Source organism: Salvelinus fontinalis, chromosome 1 (assembly GCF_029448725.1).
Source record: "Salvelinus fontinalis isolate EN_2023a chromosome 1, ASM2944872v1, whole genome shotgun sequence".
Lineage (NCBI taxonomy): Eukaryota > Metazoa > Chordata > Actinopteri > Salmoniformes > Salmonidae > Salvelinus > Salvelinus fontinalis.
This window is the reverse complement of record NC_074665.1, coordinates 78220975-78242692: the sequence shown is the minus strand read 5'-3', so window position 1 is coordinate 78242692 and position 21718 is coordinate 78220975. Positions and strand designations below refer to the sequence as shown.

Below are 21718 nucleotides of genomic sequence, written 5' to 3'. Positions count from 1 at the left end.
CAGAGACCTGAGGGCTCTATATAGGGAATAGGGTGCCATTTGGGACCTACAATAATCTCCTAGCACTCCCTCTACACCTATAGCAGTTTAATGACTGTGATAGTTAACAGAAATGTCTAAACAGCTGCTCACAATTGCGTGCATTGTTGTTCTTCCTGTAGTTGGGAGCAGGAGCGGAGTCGTCGTCGCAGGAAGTGGCGAGCGGAGAGGAGGAAGGAGAGCTTCAGTAAGGAGGAGAGTGAGAAGGATTCTGACTGTCCTGAGTCTCCCCCAGACAGCACTGAGACCCGGGAAGTAACCATGGCCAGAGAGAACGTGGTCACTCTCATTGCTGAACAAAACAAGATACGCGAACAGAAAGTAGGTTACTGTAGTCCCCTGCTCTCACCTCTAGGGGGGGCTATAGAATCACACAGTTTAGGCCACCTCCTACCACCTTAAACTAGGCATTGGTAGCCTTGTTGTACAGTACTGGGGTGGCTGGTGGTAGGAGATATTGGAGGATGGACTCATGGCTGGATTGGACTGAATGGAACGGTACCAAGCACATGGTTTCCATTTGTACAATAGGCCGACATGTAGCATGATGAGGCCGTCATTGTAAATAAGAATTTGTTCTTAACTGACTTGCTTAGTTAAATAAAGGTTAAATAAATAAATAAATATTAAAATACTATGGTGAGGATTCGCATTGAGCCCTGCCTGCTGTTTGTCCTCCTGTCCTGTAGGCGTTGCTGGAGCGCTGCTTCGTGGAGCTGCGGGAGCGGGCCAGGCGCCTGGAGGAGCTGCTCCCGTGCAGGGTGAGCTCTGAAGAGCAGAGGGAGGTGCTGGGCCTCCTCTGTAAGGTCCACGAGCTGGAGATTGAGAATGCCGAGATGCAGTCCCACGCCCTGCTCAAAGACAACGTGATCCGGCAGAAGAACTGTGTGGTGCAGCGCTTCGAGCAGCACCGCCACCTCTGTGACGAGCTCATCCAGCAGCAGAGACGGTTTATTGACGGTATGTCCAAACAATGCTTTCTTTTTTTACTACACTAGCTATAGACTTCAGACTTGATTGAACGTGTAATAATTCAATATTGGCTATGTAGGTGTTGTACTGTATGTTTAGTGTTGTATTATGACAACTATTCTAACATGGATTGTATTGTGTTATAGTGTGAGTAGTATTCTAACCTATATTGTATTGTGTTGTAGTGCGAGTAGTATTCTAACCTGTATTGTAGTGTGAATAGTATTCTAACCTGTATTGTGTTGCGTTGTAGTGTGAATAGTATTCTAACCTGTGTTGTGTGAATAGTATTCTAACCTGTATTGTGTTGTGTTGTAGTGTGAATAGTATTCTAACCTGTATTGTTTTGTGTTGTAGTGTGAATAGTATTCTAACCTGTATTGTGTTGTTGTGTGAGTAGTATTCTAACCTGTATTGTGTTGTGTTGTAGTGTGAATAGTATTCTGACCTGTGTTGCAGTGTGAATAGTATTCTAACCTGTATTGTGTTGTAGTGTGAATAGTATTCTAAACGGTGTTGTAGTGTGAATAGTATTCTAGCCTGTATTGTGTTGTAGTGTAAATACTATTCTAACCTGTGTTGTGTTGTAGTGTAAATAGTATTCTAACCTGTGTTGTGTTGTAGTGTAAATACTATTCTAACCTGTGTTGTGTTGTAGTGTAAATACTATTCTAACCTGTGTTGTGTTGTAGTGTGAATATTATTCTAACCTGTGTTGTAGTGTGAATAGTATTCTGACCTGTATTGTGTTGTAATGTGAATAGTATTGTAAACGGTGTTGTAGTGTGAATAGTATTCTAACCTGTATTGTGTTGTAGTGTGAATAGTATTCTAACCTGTATTGTGTTGTAGTGTAAATAGTATTCTAACCTGTATTGTGTTGTAGTGTAAATAGTATTCTGACCTGTATTGTGTTGTAATGTGAATAGTATTCTAAACGGTGTTGTAGTGTGAATAGTATTCTAGCCTGTATTGTGTTGTAGTGTGAATAGTATTCTAACCTGTGTTGTGTTGTAGTGTGAATATTATTCTAACCTGTGTTGTGTTGTAGTGGGAATAGTATTCTAACCTGTATTGTGTTGTAGTGTTGTAGTATTCTAACCTGTATTGTGTTGTAGTGTGAATAGTATTCTAACCTGTGTTGTGTTGTAGTGTAAATAGTATTCTAACCTGTGTTGTGTTGTAGTGGGAATAGTATTCTAACCTGTGTTGTGTTGTAGTGTGAATAGTATTCTAACCTGTGTTGTGTTGTAGTGTGAATAGTATTCTAACCTGTATTGTGTTGTAGTGTAAATAGTATTCTAACCTGTATTGTGTTGTAGTGTGAATAGTATTCTAACCTGTGTTGTGTTGTAGTGTGAATAGTATTCTAACCTGTGTTGTGTTGTAGTGTGAATAGTATTCTAACCTGTGTTGTAGTGTGAATAGTTTTCTGACCTGTATTGTGTTGTAGTGTGAATAGTATTCTAAACGGTGTTGAAGTGTGAATAGTATTCTAACCTGTATTGTGTTGTAATGTAAATAGTATTCTAACCTGTATTGTGTTGTAGTGTAAATAGTATTCTAACCTGTGTTGTGTTGTAGTGTGAATAGTATTCTAACCTGTGTTGTGTTGTAGTGTGAATAGTATTCTAACCTGTGTTGTGTTGTAGTGTGAATAGTACTCTAACCTGTGTTGTAGTGTGAATAGTATTCTGACCTGTATTGTGTTGTAATGTGAATAGTATTCTAAACAGTGTTGTAGTGTGAATAGTATTCTAACCTGTATTGTGTTGTAGTGTGAATAGTATTCTAACCTGTATTGTGTTGTAGTGTAAATAGTATTCTAACCTGTGTTGTGTTGTAGTATTCTAACCTGTATTGTGTTGTAGTGTGAATAGTATTCTAACCTGTATTGTGTTGTAGTGTAAATAGTATTCTAACCTGTGTTGTGTTGTAGTGTGAATAGTATTCTAACCTGTATTGTGTTGTAGTGTAAATAGTATTCTAACCTGTGTTGTGTTGTGTTGTAGTGTGAATAGTATTCTAACCTGTATTGTGTTGTGTTGTAGTGTGAATAGTATTCTAACCTGTATTGTGTTGTGTGTAGTGTGAATAGTATTCTAACCTGTGTTGTAGTGTGAATAGTATTCTAATCTGTGTTGTGTTGTAGTGTGAATAGTATTCTAACCTGTGTTGTGTTGTAGTGTGAATAGTATTCTAACCTGTATTGTGTTGTAGTGTGAATAGTATTCTAACCGGTGTTGTAGTGTGAATAGTATTCTAACCTGTATTGTGTTGTAGTGTGAATAGTATTCTGGCCTGTATTGTGTTGTGTTGTAGTGTAAACAGTATTCTAACCTGTATTGTGTTGTTGCAGACCACAGACTCATGGTGCCCCCCCAACTTCAGGAGCTGTATTGGATGTACTTGAGAGAGCTGGATGAGAGGAACCTGGACAGATCCCTGGACAAGGTCAGCGGGTGCACACTCAAGGTAGACAACAGAGAACGTGGTTGAGATTGAAATCGAGATCAAGCACAGAGACACACAATTCCAACATATAAACATATCCTTCTTCCTGTACCATATGCTGTCTCCAGGAGGGCTCCCTGCCCAAGATCACTCTGCCCAGCCGAAGCCGTGACCCGGGGCAGGACGTGGACTCAGACCAGGAGAGCGTTCGCACCATGGGCTCAGAGACCAGGCATGGCCGGGCCAAGACCCGCAGACACACCCTGCCACCCATCCTACCTGAACCTGAAGGGTAAGAGGACGGAGGGAGGGAGAGTGAGAGGGTGGGAGAGAGAGGGAGAGTGAGAGGGAGTGGGGATGGGAGAGTGAGTGAAAGAGTGAGAGGGTGGTGTTTGGTTTAGGAAAGAGAAACCCTCCATCTTATCCTTTTTAGGAAGGACATTAGTTAAACTGACAATCTTTCTCTCTATCGATCTTTCTCACTCTCTTGTGCTGTCTCTCTCTCACCCTCCCTCTCCCTCTCACAGAGACAACAACCATGTGTGTAAGAGCAGTCCCCATGCCAGACAGATGAAACATTCTCCTGTGTTGACCCCTCCTCCCATCCACTTCAACGGCCAGGGGAACAGAGAGGTGAGAACACAGTACCAACCACACTGTGGATATCTACTAGGCCTGATGCAGCTCCTGCCATTACACCTGTGGAGACACCATAGTAATGGAGGGTACAGCCATATCAGGGCTAGATTTCTACCAGGTTTCATATCTGCATACTTCCCTATGAGAGTGTGAGTATAATGCCACATGTCCCTTCTCTTCTGTCCTCTCCAGCTGCAGCCATTGGCCCTAGAGACAACTCTGAACTACAGCCACCTCAGCCACAGTGTCAGCAGTCACCTGGACTCCTCCCCTGAGAGCAGCGAGACGGGCCAGGACGTCCCCCTCACACGAAAGGGTAAGAGACCTCCAGGAGCAACAGCAGACGAGAGATACAGGATAGGGAGAACTGCACGGACCACAAATTCATGGATTCCAGAATATAGCCAGGGACAATAACATTTACATTTTATTATCTTATCTTAGGTCAGGATGTTGGTGTACTAGATGAGATCATAGTAGAGCCTCTGTCAGTTGTCTTCTTTGATTCTACACCTACATTGCTTGCTGTTTGGGGTTTTAGGCTGGGTTTCTGTACAGCACTTTGAGATATCAGCTGACATAAGAAGGGCTTTATAAATACATTTGATTTGATTGATTTGATTTGATTCAACAGAGAGGCAGCAGATCCTCAAAGGGGTTCACAACATTGCAGTGAAGGCTGCTCGCCGCCGCTCCAAAGCCCTGGAAGTGGACGCCCTGCGGCTGCCTCCTCCTCCCTCCCCCCTGGACCCCAAGAAGCACAAGAGCAGCCTGTCTCTGAGTGAGGCGCCCCCTAGGGGCCTGGCCCTGCTCCGCGGCCGGCAGCCCAACCCAGAGCCCCGCCACAACACCTCAGATGAAAACTTATCCAGCAGCACGGGGGAGGAGCCTGTCTCCCAGGGCACCTGGACACGCCCACGTAATTGCCAGCCGGCCTCCAAGAACCCAAACCTCTCCCTCCGCGAGCAGGACTTCGAGGCTCGCTGCCGGAAGAGACGCTCCCGCTCGTTCGAAGTCACAGGTCAAACAGTGAGTAGTGTTCATTATCTAGCTCCCTGAGTAGTATCTAATGATTCAGGACTGTATGTTAGTAGAGTCATCAGCAGCTGTGATTGATCGATTGATCGATTTGACAATTACATAGACATAATGAAGCGGCTCCAGTACATAGCCTACACGATATCAGCCTTAACACACTACCCCTGCCCTCCCCCTGCTCAGCTGTATCAGTCTAAGACAACGGCAGCCCGGCGTATACGCCCGTTGGACAGCACGTCAGACCCCCACCTCCACATCAACGGGCAGCCCCAGGCCCCCCTCTTACGCCCCCAGCACAGGGGGGTCCCTTCTCTCACCAAAGTCCGGTTGCCACACAACAACCACCAAACAGGTCAGCCTCCTTTTACCCACACCTCCACATTAAAAATAATATTGCTGCATGCCGCTATGGTGGGGTTCAAGCCTTATGGCGCCCACTGTACTACCATCAGGACAAATTGGATTCATTGCCCTTGGATATCTCCTCACAGTGTAGCTAATTAAATATATCAACACACAGTTCTTAAACAGGGCTCTGTATACAGTTTTTGACTCATGCTTTTTACAGGCCCCATCACAGAGTCCTCCCCAGTCCACCTGAGCAACCTGAAGCGTGTGTCTCAGCTGCGCCAGCCCATGCTCTACACCACGGGCACCGGAGGTCAGCACACCCGCAGGCACTGAGGGCCTAAAGGCCTACTTCTCCAGGGTCATGTTCATTAGGGCATAGAATGGACATTTTTGCAATGGACAAGAAAAATGAGTCCAGGTAGTCCCTTCCTGTTTTCTTCAGTTTGGTGCCTGATGATCATGACCCAGGGTTTTCTTACACAGGACTTCCCAACACCAGCACTACCCTGACCAGCTGACCCTGAGAATGTTGACTGGACTAGATGGACTGGACTGGAGAAAGCTGGACCTCCAATCTCCACCTTCATGCTCCTGATTGACTCACAGCCCAGTCTAACCCTGGAGCCTTGAGCCCCCTTATGTCCTCTGGCCCGTAACCTCTGACCTGTGACTTCCACACTGGCTGTACATTGAACCCAGAGACCTAGCTTTTCCTCATGCTGATCACTAATAGGGTGGATGATGCCCCAAGACCTCACCATCACAGACCCCAAAGATCTTCTGTCTGTGACTTTTACTCTTCTGTCTGTGACTTTGTCTTAAATGGCGCCCAAGTTCTATATAGTGCACTACTTTTGACCTGGCCCTGGACAAACGTAGTGCACTATATAGGGAATAGGGTGCCATTTCAGACACAGACTGTGACTGTTTTCTCTGCTCCTCGTTTCCCTGCTCAAGTGGTACTGTGAGTGACCGTTCAGTGGCCACCACTAACCACTACTATGGTCCTGTACACATTCCGGTTCTACAGATGATTTGGCACGGTTGTGATACTAAAGACTTTTTCTGCATACAAATAATTACAAAAGCCTTGTGGACACACTGCATAATAGTTGTTTCTTCTCTCTTCTTTATGAACACGTTTTATAAATGAATATATTCTTTCTACAGCTTATCAGCGTACACCCAATATGTTCCCCCTGTTGATGATGCTTATTATTCATTATGGTTGAACCAAAAGATTACATGTAACAAAAATGTAATTCAATTGGAAACAATTAAATATATATGTAAAATTAAATTAAACAATAATGAATGTTGATGCTAATATTATGTACAATGTATGATAACAATAGCCTAATATATTCTATATGCTGTAAACTATTGTCTTTTAACAGTTTCACTCAATTCATTCTAATTGACTTAATAATTATGACACACCCCTCACTATTGTCATTGGTTGCACTAATTCCACTGTTTGTCTACATAACCTGGTTCAAGCATTCATGACATTACCCTGAAGAAGGCACAGTGATGCCGAAACGTTAAATAAATAAATTACTGGGAGTTTAAATATACAGTGCATTCGGAAAGTTTTCAGACCCCTTGACTTTTTCCACATTTTGTTAGGTTACAGTCTTATTCTAAAATTGATTAAATAGTTTTTTCCCCTCATCAATCTACACACAATACCCCATAATCACAAAGGAAAAACAGGTTAATTGGGTATGACGCTAAAACCATGGCACATCTGTATTTGGGGACTTTCTCCCATTCTTCTCTGCAGATCCTCTTAAGCTCTGTCAGGTTGGATGGGGAGCTGCGCTGCACAGCTATATTCAGGTCTCTCGAATTACTGGGAGTAATCTCTCGAGATGTTCGATTGGGTTCAAGTCCGGGCTCTGGCTGGGCCACTCAAGGACATTCAGAGACTTGTCCCGAAGCCACTCCTGCATTGTCTTGGCTGTGTGCTTATGGTCGTTGTCCTCTTTGCCCCCGTCTGAGGTCTTGAGCGCTCTGGAGCAGGTTTTGATCATGGATCTCTCTGTACATTGCTCTGTTCATCTTTGCCTCGATCCTGACTTGTCTCCCAGTCCCTGCCACTGAGAAACATCTCCACAGCATGATGCTGCCACCACTATGCTTCACCGTAGGGATGGTGCCAGGTTTCCTCCAGATGTGATGCTTGGCATTCAGGCCAAAGAGTTTCATCTTGGTTTCATCAGACCAGAGAATCTTGTTTCTCATGGTCTGAGAGTCTATTGGTGCCTTTTGGCAAACTCCAAGCAGGCTGTCATGTGCCTTTTACTGAGGAATGGCTTCCGTCTGGCCACTCTCTCAGAAAGGCCTGATTGGTAAAGTGCTGCAGAGATGGTTGTCCTTCTGGAAGGTTCTCCCATCTCCACAGAGGAACTCTAGAGCTCTGTCAGAGTGACCATCAGGTTCTTGGTCACCTCCCTGACAAAGGCCTTTCTCCCCCAATTAATCAGTTTGGCCGTGCGGCCAGCTCTAGGAAGAATCTTGGTTGTTCCAAACTTCTTCCATTTAAGAATGATGGAGGCCACTGTGTTCTTGGGGACCTTCAATGCTGCAGAAATGTTTTGGTACCCTTCCCCAGATCTGTGCCTCGACACAATCCTGTCTCAAAACTCCATGAACAATTCCTTCGACCTCATGGCCTGGTTTTTGCTCTGACATGCACTGGCAACTGTGGGACCTTATATAGACAGGTGTGTGCCTTTCTAAATCATATCCAATCAATTGAATTTACCACAGGTGGACTCCAATCAAGTTGTAGGAACATCTCAAGGATGAGCAATAGAAACAGGATGCACCTGAGCTCAATATCGAGTCTCATAGCAAAGGGTCTGAATACTTATGTAAATAAGTTATTTCTGTTTTATATTTTATAAATTTTCAAATATTTCTGAATACCTTTATATAACATTTTAGAACAAGGCTGTAATGTTAAAAAATTTAAAGTCAAGGGGTCTGAATACTTTTCAAATGCACTGTATCTATGCATAGTCATTTTACCCCTACCTACATGTACAAATGACCTCGACTAACCTGCACCCCCTCACATTTTTTTATTTTTATTTATTTAACCTTTATTTAACCAGGTAGGCAAATTGAGAACACGTTCTCATTTACAATTGCGACCTGGCCAAGATAAAGCAAAGCAGTTCGACACATACAACAACACATAGTTACACATGGAGTAAAAACAAACATATAATACATGACTCCGTACCGGTAGCCCCTGTATATAGCCTCGTTATTGTTATGTAATTTTGTGTTACTTTTTATTTTATTTTTTACTTTAGTTTATTTAGTATATGGGGGGGCCCAGGACCGAGTTTGGGAAACCCTGCCATAAACAATCCATCTGTACATTCACAACATGAGCACACCAGTTAACTGCATGGCTACAAAGTGAACTCGGTAGACAGGACACACTCCACAAAGTGTTTTTTAGAAGTTTTATTTTGAAAGATAAACAAGTTATTCAACAGTACTGGTGTGATCCATAACAGGTGTCTAGACATGAACATGGGCCTATGTCCTAGAGTCATTTGGCTGTCATAGGTATAGATTACATGTCAGCATATTGTTTTCAAAAGAGTGGAAGTGCTGAATGTACCTGCTAGGATTGGATTAGTTTACCTCACATTGGCAGGCAGGCAGCAGGCTGTGTTCTAACACATGCAGCAGTCGTGTGTGTACTTGTGCATGCACTAGCTAATTGTAAGGGGTTTTATAGTACCGTTGTCTTGGGTCAATGGGAATGTATTTCCACTAGTGGAGGCGGCTGAGGGGAGGACGTTTCATAATAATGGCTGGAACAGGGTTAATGGAATGGCATCAAACACATAGAAACTATGTGTTTGATATCCCTCCACTACTTCTGCTGCAGCCATTACCACGAGCCCGTCCTCCCCAATTCAACCTCCTGTAGTTTCCACATAATGACGCCAACACAAACATGCGTGACTTTGTAGGCTATTAGCTTTTGTTTGTTGACATTTATCAAAGAAAGAAAAACAATTAGCTTAGCTGTCCAATGAAAATATTTAGGCTTCAGAAATAAATAATTTTATTGAACATTAAATCAGAATGAGCAAAATACCTAGAAACATTGTAATAACAAAGTCATGATCAAATCTTTCCTGCACGTTTCTCTGCTGAACTTCATTATACAACTACACACTACTTTTCGATCTCTGTTCTTTCTCGTCCCTCCTGCTCCGTGCATTGTGAAACACGTGCAGTCCAAATTACATAATCCAAACATCAAGAGCTGCGGTCTGAGCGGCCAAACCACATAAATAGTGCCACAACAATTTCAGGGATTGGTCCATATGCGACCAATCACAAAAATCACAAACGCTCTTCAGATTAGTGGGCGTGGCCTCCAGGGTTTGGAGCTCTGTCATGAGTGAGAAAGCTTGTCCGTCTGTTCCTGAGCCATAGAAAAGTCCTATTGACACTGAATCCTATTTCCATAATTTGCAATGTATGTTTTTGACATTCTTAGAATGGTTTGAAATAGAATTGACATTTTACATTGTGAGAATTATATTTTTGCTCAGTTGTTGTTCCTTATGCAATATATGAAAAATGAGACCTATTAGAGTTTTTAGGAGGTTTTCCTGTGCCTGAGACAGACACACACACACACACATACACACACAACCATCTCTTAGCATGGCTTGACCTCAATGGCCTGACTTGCTGATGCATCTTGAACTTAAATCTAGAAATGAAAACAAATACTATTAAAATAGGAAAATGGGCAAACATGAGTAATGGAAATGTATGAATAAATGAATGACTGAATGTTTCCATTTTGAAGAAAACAATATATGAGCTGTCCCTATATGAGCAGTTGACAGAGTATTAATAGGAGCCAGTAGTAATTTCCTTCTCCTGACCCATGGCCCAGTGATTTGTGTCTATCCTAGATGTGTACCTTAAAATAATATATACCAAGGAAAAGTTAGACGCTGAGAGAGAGAGAGCTTCATCAACCTACTTCCATCTCTATCATGCTCTGTCCACAACAAGAAATATGTTTTCTCTAATGCATGCATACATCATCAACATTTTTTTCTGCAGTTTGAATATCTTATTCTGAGTAGAAAAAATAATGGATACTGTTCAAATTCTGAATCCCAAAATAATGCCCCCCCCCCCCCCCCCCCCCCCCCCCCTGCACAGTATCCAAGACTAAACAACTAGGCCATGCAAGGTTCATGGATTAATTTTTTCACCTTTTTCCTGCTCCCATACTAAATAATCCTGTATATCTAGGGTATTTTGGTCTATTCAGCCCCAGACGAGTGGCTGTGTCACAGGATTACTGAGAGTGCAGGTGTAACGGATGTGAAATGGCTAGCTAGTTAGCGGGTGCGCGCTAGTAGTATTTCAATCAGTTACGTCACTTGCTCTGAGACTTAAGTAGTGTTGCCCCTTGCTCTGCAAGGGCCGTGGCTTTTGTGGAGCGATGGGTAACGAGGCTTCGTGGTTGACTGTTGTTGATGTGTGCAGAGGGTTGCTGGTTCGCGCCCGTGTCGGGGCGAGGGGACGACGTAAAGTTATACTGTTACATTGGTGCTGTTGACCCGGATCACTGGTTGCTGCGGAAAAGGAGGAGGTTGAAAGGGGGGTGAGTGTAACGGATGTGAAATGGCTAGCTAGTTAGCGGGTACGCGCTAGTAGCATTTCAATCAGTTACGTCACTTGCTCTGAGACTTAAGTAGTGTTGCCCCTTGCTCTGCAAGGGCCGTGGCTTTTGTGGAGCGATGGGTAACGATGCTTCGTGGGCGACTGTTGTTGATGTGTGCAGAGGGTCCCTGGTTCGCGCCCGTGTCGGGGCGAGGGGACGACGTAAAGTTATACTGTTACATTGATGCTGTTGACCCGGATCACTGGTTGCTGCGGAAAAGGAGGAGGTTGAAAGGGGGGTGAGTGTAACGGATGTGAAATGGCTAGCTAGTTAGCGGGTGCGCGCTAGTAGCATTTCAATCAGTTACGTCACTTGCTCTGAGACTTAAGTAGTGTTGCCCCTTGCTCTGCAAGGGCCGCGGCTTTTGTGGAGCGATGGGTAACGAGGCTTCGTGGTTGACTGTTGTTGATGTGTGCAGAGGGTTGCTGGTTCGTGCCCGTGTCGGGGCGAGGGGACGACGTAAAGTTATACTGTTACACAGGACAGGATTTATCCCTGATGTAACTTGTCTATCTCTATCTGTTTGTTTATTGTGTGTGTGTATGCATGCGTGTGTGTTCGTACGTATATTCATATGTCCTTGCTTGCCGGTCTTTTTGCTTTCTGTTGTTGTCCTCTCTGCTGATTTGGCCTCAAATTCAGGTCACAGTATATACCTTAGCCACTGTGACACCATGGCATTAGGGACAGATTTAAGAACCCCCAAAATCCTAACCTAATTAGGGGAAACCACATACTGTAACACCTTAGATCAGTGTCTAAGGAAATGGCACCCTATTCCCTAGTGCACTACTATTGACCAGGGTCCATAGGTCTCTGGTCAAGTGTAGTGCACAATATAGGGAATAGGGTGCCATTTGGGATATATATAGGCCTTATGTCAACTTCAACCTACTCTGTATGGGGTGGTGACCTACTGACCTACTGTGCCTCAGGTTGTTTGTACATCACTTCATTTTTTAGATGAGTGTGATTGCCTAGCATTCTAGCTATACATTCTATAATATGTTTTGTCCTTAACTCTTAGAACATGACACGAGGAAACAGAAAATTACATTATATTTCAAGTCTGTACATTTCCCTAGATCCTGCCATCCAGGCGATACAGGCGATACAGACAAAGACAATAAAGATATAACTGTCCCCTGTAGTGGCTGTGTGACCGGACTCAGTACTTTTTTCATAGTTTCATGTTGAGAGGTTGTATGTTATGCCCATATTGATGCAAAAGTCCTGTTTATAAACATGAAATAGTATGTTTTTACTATTGTTAGTTCGATTTTTTTGATTCAGTGTATCAGTCTTTCTACATACAAAGTAACACTTGAATAATTTCCTAAGACCAATGCGCCCTCCCATTTTTATGTGACCTGCGCAGGGTTGCTAGGAGAAATGATGTCACAAGCGAATGCCAGCCCACAGTGGAAGAAATTCCTACAGTGGAGAAGAGGCTATTTTTATTTTTTATTTTTTAGAAGGCTTCCATCAAAATCCGTCTCCATCGTTCTTGATTTTGGGAAGGGTGATATCAAAAACAGCTAGAACATAATCTACACATTCTAAGCTTTCAGGCAATAACAATATCGTGGTGTTCCGAAGAAAATATAGATATAAAAGGGATGGGGAAAGTTGGATTGTTACAGAAGGAACTTGATCTTCTGGGATTCATGGGGAGGGGGGGCGTCTGAATAAAGGGGTTTGTAATTCCAGCAAAGTAAGGTGATATTTGGGGTGGTTTGGTAACCAAAAAGAGCAACAACACCAAGGTTTACTTTTTTCTCTCAAGCAACACATTCTGAAGGTTGCTTCGTAAGAATAACATTGAACCATGGAATTGAGAGTGGGAAACCGATACAGGCTGGGCAGGAAAATTGGAAGTGGATCTTTTGGAGACATCTATTTGGGTGAGTAGCTAGCTAACGAAAATGTCATCAATATTACACAACGTTACCGTAGGTTGGCTAACGTCAATTGAACATTTTAAACTAGCTAACGTTAGCTAGCTACCATATACACCGTCTCTAACCCGCTAACCTAGCTCGCTACCTTGCTAACATTAATCCAAACCAGCTAGCTAGCTACGTTAGCTGGCCAGCTGATGGGAATTTGCAAATATGTTATTGGTTAGCATGAACATAACACAAACTGTCAATTCCCAGCACCTATTGTCCCCTTGGCAAGCCAATAACTTTAGCTAGCTACGTTGGCCACGATCCAGATAGATAGCTAACCTGAGCTTGGATCACGAATGAGAGGCTTTTTGAAAATGTATAAGTTAGCTAGTTCACTTCACAAACCGACCGAACAAGTCACCCACCCCAATAGTTTGCCAGTAGTCATCCCATCTGTCAGTTCATTTCAAGGGCTGGAGGGCAGTTAGTTAGCTGCAGTAGAGTTGGCCAAATGTCCTTCCCAAGCAGTTGCACTCGTATAGGATGAAGCCCTTTATCTGCTTCCCTAGATCCAGATTAGCTCGTGGATACCATTTCTCTGCGTCCCGTATGAAGGTAGGTAGTTTAGCCAGCCAATGCTAACTAGCGTTAGCACAATGATCGGAGGTCTATGGAATTTTAACATGCTAGCAGTTGCCATAGACCTCCAGTCATTGCGCTAACGCTAGTTAGCAACTTCCTTCAAATTGCACACAGAGACATAAATGGTATCCACGAGTTAATCTGGCTCTAGGGAAATAGATAAAGGGGCTTCAATGCCGAAATCCTGAAGTATCCCTTTAAGAGTTGTGTTGACATCTAGCTGTTTGTTGGTTGTTTTTTAGTGTGTTGTGTATGTGGCCCTGTGGTTTTTGCAGTCAGCTGGTAACTGAAATTACATTCTGATATGTTATCACCTCCAGGGTTGAGCTCACAGACCTTTGTCATAAGGTACGATGAACACTTCCTGCATTTTGCATGAGTCAATTTGAATCTTGTCATGCCATAACTGTAATGGTGTTGTTACAATGCTGATATGCTTCCTGGAGTGAAGTCATGTTATTTTTCTTCTTTGCATAGGCCTAATATTCCTCCCCATGTTGAATGCTGAATAGGTTTTACTGGACCCAATCCAATGTTTGAATTTGGTGTATGTTCTGTCCTCATTGTAGGTGTGTTCAGTTGTCCACAGGAATTCCTCTGGTTGAGTTGAAGCAGGAACAGCCACATGGTTGGACATGATTCTCCAGCTTCTTGGCACTACTCTAGTTAGTGTATACAGGCAGAAAGAGCTTTTTGTTTACGTGGATGACATCAGTGAAGCTTCTAACAGCCATGTCATTGTTTCACAAACCGTCAGTGTGTAACATATGAGAAAGTCAGATCAGATTATAACCCCCACTACTGCCCTGTCTGTGGTAGCCTGTCACGAGTCACAACACCCCAGCCCTCCACCCTGCCCCTTTTCTAAACAAATAGGTCTAAACTCCATGTAAGTCGAAAAGGTTGCTTGACTTGCTTCTCAGTTGAATTTTTGTTTTTGAAAGGCTTGGGTCATTTGGATACTGACTAGACACTGTTGCAGATGTTATTCCAATCTGTGAGTTGTTTAACACTAGGGCTGTCACTGTCTTGCAATTTGCAGTTACGGTAATTGGCCAGGCCAATGAATAGTCATCGACCGCCACTGGCTGCAAAAGAAACATATGGCTTTTCTCTGCAACTTCACTATTACACTTTGTTATTATCAGTAGCACTTTTTTATTATTTTATCAGACTAAAGAGATGAAATCCAGACGGGCTTGTTTTAGAAAGCTTTCTGAATGGACATAGAGAATTAGTCAACTCGTACACACAACCCACCCACCTGAAAGAACACATCAATCAAAGCCACCTGCAGTGCATCACTCAGACGCTGAAGCAAACCACATTTCTCCTTTCCCAAAAATGCATTAAAAACCTTAACTTAGCTTAATCCTTTCTGTAGGATTTTTTTTTTTTTTAACACTTTACATTATGGGATAATGTCATATAAATTGACGAGGAAAGTTTTTTTTAAGGGGGGTATATAGACAGCTGTGGTGGGCATGAAGATGAATTTAACAATCATTAGACAATAGAAACATGTCAAATTTTATTGGTCACATACACATGGTTAGCAGATGTTAATGTTTTGTGTAGCGAAATGCTTGTGCTTCTAGTTCCGACAGTGCAGTAATATCTAACAATTTCACAACAACTACCTTATACACACAAGTATAAAAGGATGAATATGTACATATAAATATATGAATGAGCGATAGCTGTGCGGCATAGGCAAGATGCAGTAGATGGTATAGAGTACAGTATATACATATGAGATGAGTAATGTAGGGTATGTAAACATTATATGAAGTGGCATTGTTTAAAGTGGCATTTTTCCATTATTAAAGTGGCTGGAGTTGAGTCTGTATGTTGGCAGCAGCCACTCAATGTTAGTGATGGCTGTTTAACAGTCTGATGGCCTTGAGATAGAAGCTGTTTTTCAGTCTCTCGGTCCCTGCTGTGATGCACCTGTACTGACCTCCCCTTCTGGATGATAGCGGGGTGAACAGGCAGTGGCTCGGGTGGTTGATGTCCTTGATGATCTTTATGGCCTTCCTGTGACATCGGGTGGTGTAGGTGTCCTGGAGGGCTGGTAGTTTGTCCCCGGTGATGCGTTGTGCAGACCTCACTACCCTCTGGAGAGCCTTACGGTTGTGGGAGGAGCAGTTGCCGTACCAGGCGGTGATACAGCCAGACAGGATGCTCTCGATTGTGCATCTGTAAAAGTTTGTGTTTTCGGTGACAAGCCAAATTTCTTCAGCCTCTTGAGGTTGAAGAGGCGCTGTTGTGCCTTCTTCACCACGCTGTCTGTGTGGGTGGACCAATTCAGTTTGTCAGTAATGTGTACGCCGAGGAACTTAACTTTCCACCTTCTCCACTACTGTCCCGTCGATGTGGATAGGGGGGTGCTCCCTCTGCTGTTTCCTGAAGTCCACGATCATCTCCTTTTTGTTGACGTTGAGTGTGATGTTATTTTCCTGACACCACACTCGAAGGCCCTCACCTCCCTGTAGTCTGTCTCGTCATTGTTGGTAATCAGGCCTACCACTGTAGTGTCGTCTGCAAACTTGATTGAGTTGGAGGCGTGCATGGCCACGCAGTCATGGGTAAACGGGGAGTACAGCAGAGGGCTGAGAACACACCCTTGTGGGGCCCCAGTGTTGAGGATCAGCGGGGTGGAGATGTTGTTTCCTACCCTCACCACTTCGGGGGGCGGCACGTTAAAGTCCAGGACCCAGTTGCACAGGATGGGTTTGAGACCCAGGGTCTCGAGCTTAATGATGAGTTTGGAGGGTACTATGGTGTTAAATGCTGAGCTGTAGTCAATGAACAGCATTCTTACATAGGTATTCCTCTTATCCAGATGGGTTAGGGCAGTGTGGTTGTGTCGTCTGTGGACCTATTGGGGCGGTAAGCAAATTGGAGCGGGTCTAGTGTATCAGGAGCGGGTCTAGTGTATCAGGTAGGGTGGAGGTGACATGATCCTTGACTAGTCTCTCAAAGCACTTCATGATGACAGTAGTGAGTGCTACGGAGTGATAGTCGTTCATCTCAGTTACCTTAGCTTTCTTGGGAACAGGAACAATGGTGGCCCTCTTGAAGCATGTGGGCGCAGCAGACTGGGATAGGGATTGATAGAATATGTCCGTAAACACACCAGCCAGCTACTCTGTGCATGCTCTGAGTAAAACACGCGTGGCTAGGGATGCTGTCTGGGCCGGCAGTCTTGCGAGGGTTAACCCGTTTTAAATGTTTTACTCACATTGGCCACGGTGAAGGAGAGCCCACAGGTTTTGGAAGCGGGCCTTGTCAGTGGCACTGTATTGTCCTCAAAACGAGCAAAGAAGTTGTTTAATTTGTCTGGGAGCAAGACGTCTGTGTCTGCGACGGGGCTGGTTTTCTTTTTGTAATCCGTGATTGACTGTAGACCCTGCCACATACGTCTCGTATTTGAGCCGTTGAATTGCGACTCTACTTTCTCTAAACTGACGCTTAGCTTGTTTGATTTCCTTGCTGAGGGAATAGCTACACTGTTTGTATTCGGTCATGTTTCCGGTCGCCTTGCCATGATTAAAAGCAGTGGTTCGCGCTTTCAGTTTTGCGCAAATGCTGCCATCAATCCACGGTTTTTGGTTAGGGAAGGTTTTAATAGTCACCGTGGGTACAACATCACCGATGCACTTGCTAATAAACGTGCACACAGCCTGTCCATAGCCTCGTGATCAGCTGTTAATACATTTTTGTGAAGCAATGGGTGGTTATGTTGACACTCTTTTAATTTGAGGGCATTATCTAAATCTGTGCAACCACTTATTGATAAGGGTAAACTCTGGTGGATATTTGTCTTTTAGGGTTGCCTATAGCACAGATGCTCGCCTAGCTTCACTTTACCAGGCGTATAATATAATAGGTTATACGAATGGTGCATTAATATATTAACTTCTAACTTACGCATCTCTGTCTTCACTGTTCCCTTGCATAATTCACTTATCTCCGCTGGCAACTCCACTGGCCTCTCTTCCCCCTCTCTAGCTCTTGAACGAGTAGCCTACAAGCCAGGGATCTCCAACCTTTTCTAGCATGAGAGCTACTTTAAAAAAAATGAAACATGTCGCAAGCTTTTTTTTTTTTTTGCTTTCAAATAGGAACATTCTCTTTTCTCCTGCAACGCCTCCCTGGAAGAAGTAGTGCACTGTGTTCTGTCAAAATACCTGGTAAAATCATGGTTAATTAACTCTAAGGGACAGGGGGGCTATAAAATCAGATTTTCGTCCCCCTCAAATTCTGATATTTTCACATTGTTTTCTGTTTTATTTTTCCTGGTTTTAGATTTTAGTTTTTCACTCGCAATTACAGTAATTAGCAAAACAACAACATTGGATGTTCTGATTCGATATTTAAATCACATCACAAAATCTTTTTTGGGGGGTGCGTCTGGAATAAAACGAAATTGATTTGAGTGTAATTCCCCTTTAATTGGGCCTCTGTCCCTTTTTAATTGTGCATTTAGTGAGTGAGGAATGTGCCTTCTAATGTGCCGGTCTAGAAATGTTTCTGTACTGCTGCTGCTATAAGCGTAGCGTGTAAAGTGCTGGTTTCATGAGTTGAAATTAAAGATGCCATAAATGTTCCATGCGCACAAAAAGCTTACCTCAATGTTGTTCACAAATTTGTTTACATCCCTGTTAGTGAGCATTTCTCCTTTGCCAAGATAATCCATCCACCTGACAGGTGTGGCATATCAGGAAGCTGATTAAACAGCATGATCATTACACAGGTCCACCTTGTGCTGGGATAATAAAATTCCACTCTCTAAAATGTGTAGTTTTGACACACAACACAATGCCACAGATGTCTCAAGTTAAGGGTGTGTGCAATTAGCATGCTGACTGCAGGAATGTCCACCAGAGCTGTTGCCAGAGAGTTGAATGTTCATTTCTCTACCATAAGCTGCCTCCGTTGTTTTAGAGAATTTGTCAGTACGTCCAACCGGCCTCACAACCGCAGACCACTTGTAACCACGCCAGCCCAGGACCTCCACATCCGGCTTCTTCAACTGCGGGATTGTCTGAAAGGAGAGTGGGGGATGCTGAGGAGTATTTCTCTCTGTAATAAAGCCCTTTTGTGGGGCTTTGGCTGAGCCTGGCTCCCAGACCCATCCATGGATGCGCCCCTGCCCAGTGAAGTGAAATCCATAGATTAGGGCCTAATTTATTTAAATTGACTATGTGAACGGTAACACAGTAAAATCTTTTAAATTGTTGGATGTTGCAGTTATATTTTTGTTCAGTGTCGATACAAATGATATACATACTCATGATCTACTTCTTCCAGGTAAGCCTACTTTGCAGTTAACATTTTAATTGCGAAGGTTTTTGTTTTTTCCTTCAGCCCACAAAGGTTATCACATCAACTGGCTACACACAGTGATACACAAACACTCACACACAGTGATACACAAATGCGCACTACAGATGGGCAATATTGCTGGAAATTGGCAGATATTGTTAGGTTTGGCTTTTTAAGCCAATAGTGGCTAACCAGGGGTGGGATAATGTCAATTAGATAGTTGCTGGGAAATTGCGGTGTGTGACTTGTGAGATTTGTTTGCGAAAGTTTAAGATAAACATGAGAAATTGCATATACTTTTGGAATTGTTTGGAGAACTACTCATAGGTGGGCTTTGGCCTGTTGGGGACCCCTGCTATAGACAATGAACAGCAATATAGTTTAACTTATTTGTTTTTAAATTAATAGGTTTATTGGTGGAGAGACGCATCGATCGACCATATTGCTTGCTGAATGGCTATAAAATAGGCTACAGCATTGTCAATGAACTGTCAGGATAATTGATGGCGAGTGCGCCGTGTAGCCTAGCTCTAGTGTGATGTGATCACATTGGCTAAATTGATACCTTGCTGCACTTATTCATTGCAAATGTAAATCACAGGCAGAGAGAAATTGAGTGAATTCACACAACAAACCCACAGACCTCTGTGGCAGTGCGCGGCCTGTCAGTGACAGTGTCCCAGATAATAATTTATATTGGTCAACAGCTTATTCGCTTGCGAAAAGATCCATTTAAAAAATCCAACATGTTCCGAATGAATAATTGACGGATTGTGGCAGGACAATATTTTGCAATTGGTGTGAAAGGCGTCATAAACAAGATGTGCCTATATAAGGGTTTCCATTAAGAAAATGTAGGGCCGGACATTCAACCGGAAGCATTTTAATTGACCTACATTTGAGAAATTTACCGAACCCCTAAGCATTGGGTGCGTAACCTGGTAAAGGCGTCCACCCACGGTGCTCAGAATGACAACTCACATTTAGATTATGGTAATTAATTTTACACAGAACATGCAAATCGAGGATGCAATGACGTGTGTCCTTACTTCGCACTTTGAAGATAAGAACTGTCCACATGTACTTTTTTTCTCAGCCAACAACACAGTATCAAACCGCAAAATCACCAGCCTATGCATAGGCGGTGCATGAGTTTCAAGTTTGGGGAAGCACATTTTCACCATTAAAAATGCACCTTTATAATAAATCATTCCATGCATCATCGCATTTGCAGACATATGTAAGAGCCTTCTATTTGTAATTTGATAGTCATAATTTAGGATCATATAATTCAATAACTGTTCGCAAAAAATATATATTTCAATGCATGGCTGTGTGCGGATGGCGTAGATGCCTGGGCTATAGGCTATATCAGATACGTTTCTTTCGTTGCACGGGAAAAGGCATTATTTCATGCAATTCAACTACACTTTATATGACTGGAGACATTAGCAGCATCTTTTTTTTATATACATTGCTCAAAAAAATAAAGGGAACACTTAAACAACACAATGTAACTCCAAGTCAATCACTTCTGTGAAATCAAACTGTCCACTTAGGAAGCAACACTTATTGACAATAAATTTCACATGCTGTTGTGCAAATGGAATAGACAAAAAGTGGAAATTATAGGCAATTAGCAAGACACCCCCAATAAAGGAATGGTTCTGCAGGTGGTGACCACAGACCACTTCTCAGTTCCTATGCTTCCTGGCTGATGTTTTGGTCACTTTTGAATGCTGGCGGTGCTCTCACTCTAGTGGTAGCATGAGACGGAGGCTACAACCCACACAAGTGGCTCAGGTAGTGCAGTTCATCCAGGATGGCACGTCAATGCGAGCTGTGGCAAAAAGGTTTGCTGTGTCTGTCAGCGTAGTGTCCAGAGCATGGAGGCGCTACCAGGAGACAGGCCAGTACATCAGGAGACGTGGAGGAGGCCGTAGGAGGGCAACAACCCAGCAGCAGGACCGCTACCTCCGCCTTTGTGCAAGGAGGTGCACTGCCAGCGCCCTGCAAAATGCCTCCATGCTCTGGACACTACGCTGACAGACACAGCAAACCTTTTTGCCACAGCTCGCATTGACGTGCCATCCTGGATGAACTGCACTACCTGAGCCACTTGTGTGGGTTGTAGACTCCGTCTCATGCTACCACTAGAGTGAGAGCACCGCCAGCATTCAAAAGTGACCAAAACCTCAGCCAGGAAGCATAGGAACTGAGAAGTGGTCTGTGATCACCACCTGCAGAATCACTCATTTTTTGGGGGGTGTCTTGCTAATTGCCTATAATTTCCACCTTTTGTCTATTCCATTTGCACAACAGCATGTGAAATTTATTGTCAATCAGTGTTGCTTCCTAAGTGGACAGTTTGATTTCACAGAAGTGTGATTGACTTGGAGTTACATTGTGTTGTTTAAGTGTTCCCTTTATTTTTTTGAGCAGTGTATATACGACAAATTACAGGGTAGCCAAATCTGCTGACAGATGTTGATCATGTAATAGGCCTATGAGAAGGGGAGACACTCATATAATATGACGTCCCTCTAAACTGGAGGAGGAAATGATTGTCCAAAAACGAACTTAAGTTGAACTGACCAAACAATGATAAGAGTGACTATGCGCAGTGCTCACT

At 43.3% G+C, this 21718-nt stretch overlaps 2 protein-coding genes across 7 annotated transcripts in view; both read left to right on the top strand.

Annotated features, from left to right (window-relative positions):
• The window catches only part of LOC129862319 (kinesin-like protein KIF19), an 84716-nt gene extending 74380 nt beyond the window's left edge, over window positions 1-10336 (top strand). For 2 of the 3 annotated variants that reach the window (XM_055933841.1, XM_055933832.1), the window contains exons 11-19: window positions 162-360; window positions 729-999; window positions 3371-3486; window positions 3594-3757; window positions 3993-4098; window positions 4297-4420; window positions 4739-5133; window positions 5326-5494; window positions 5711-10336. In XM_055933841.1, coding sequence (XP_055789816.1) covers window positions 162-360; window positions 729-999; window positions 3371-3486; window positions 3594-3757; window positions 3993-4098; window positions 4297-4420; window positions 4739-5133; window positions 5326-5494; window positions 5711-5826 — 1660 coding nt within the window. In that variant the 3' untranslated portion in view covers window positions 5827-10336. The remainder of the gene's footprint in view (window positions 1-161; window positions 361-728; window positions 1000-3370; window positions 3487-3593; window positions 3758-3992; window positions 4099-4296; window positions 4421-4738; window positions 5134-5325; window positions 5495-5710) is intronic. The other variant, XM_055933851.1, reaches the window with a different exon arrangement.
• Window positions 10337-12615: 2279 nt separating this feature from the next.
• Window positions 12616-21718, top strand: part of LOC129862346 (casein kinase I) — a 42860-nt gene continuing 33757 nt past the window's right edge. For 3 of the 4 annotated variants that reach the window (XM_055933893.1, XM_055933910.1, XM_055933884.1), the window contains exon 1: window positions 12617-13125. In XM_055933893.1, coding sequence (XP_055789868.1) covers window positions 13050-13125 — 76 coding nt within the window. In that variant the 5' untranslated portion in view covers window positions 12617-13049. Of the gene's footprint in view, window positions 13126-21718 lie in introns of all 4 variants that reach the window. The other variant, XM_055933903.1, reaches the window with a different exon arrangement.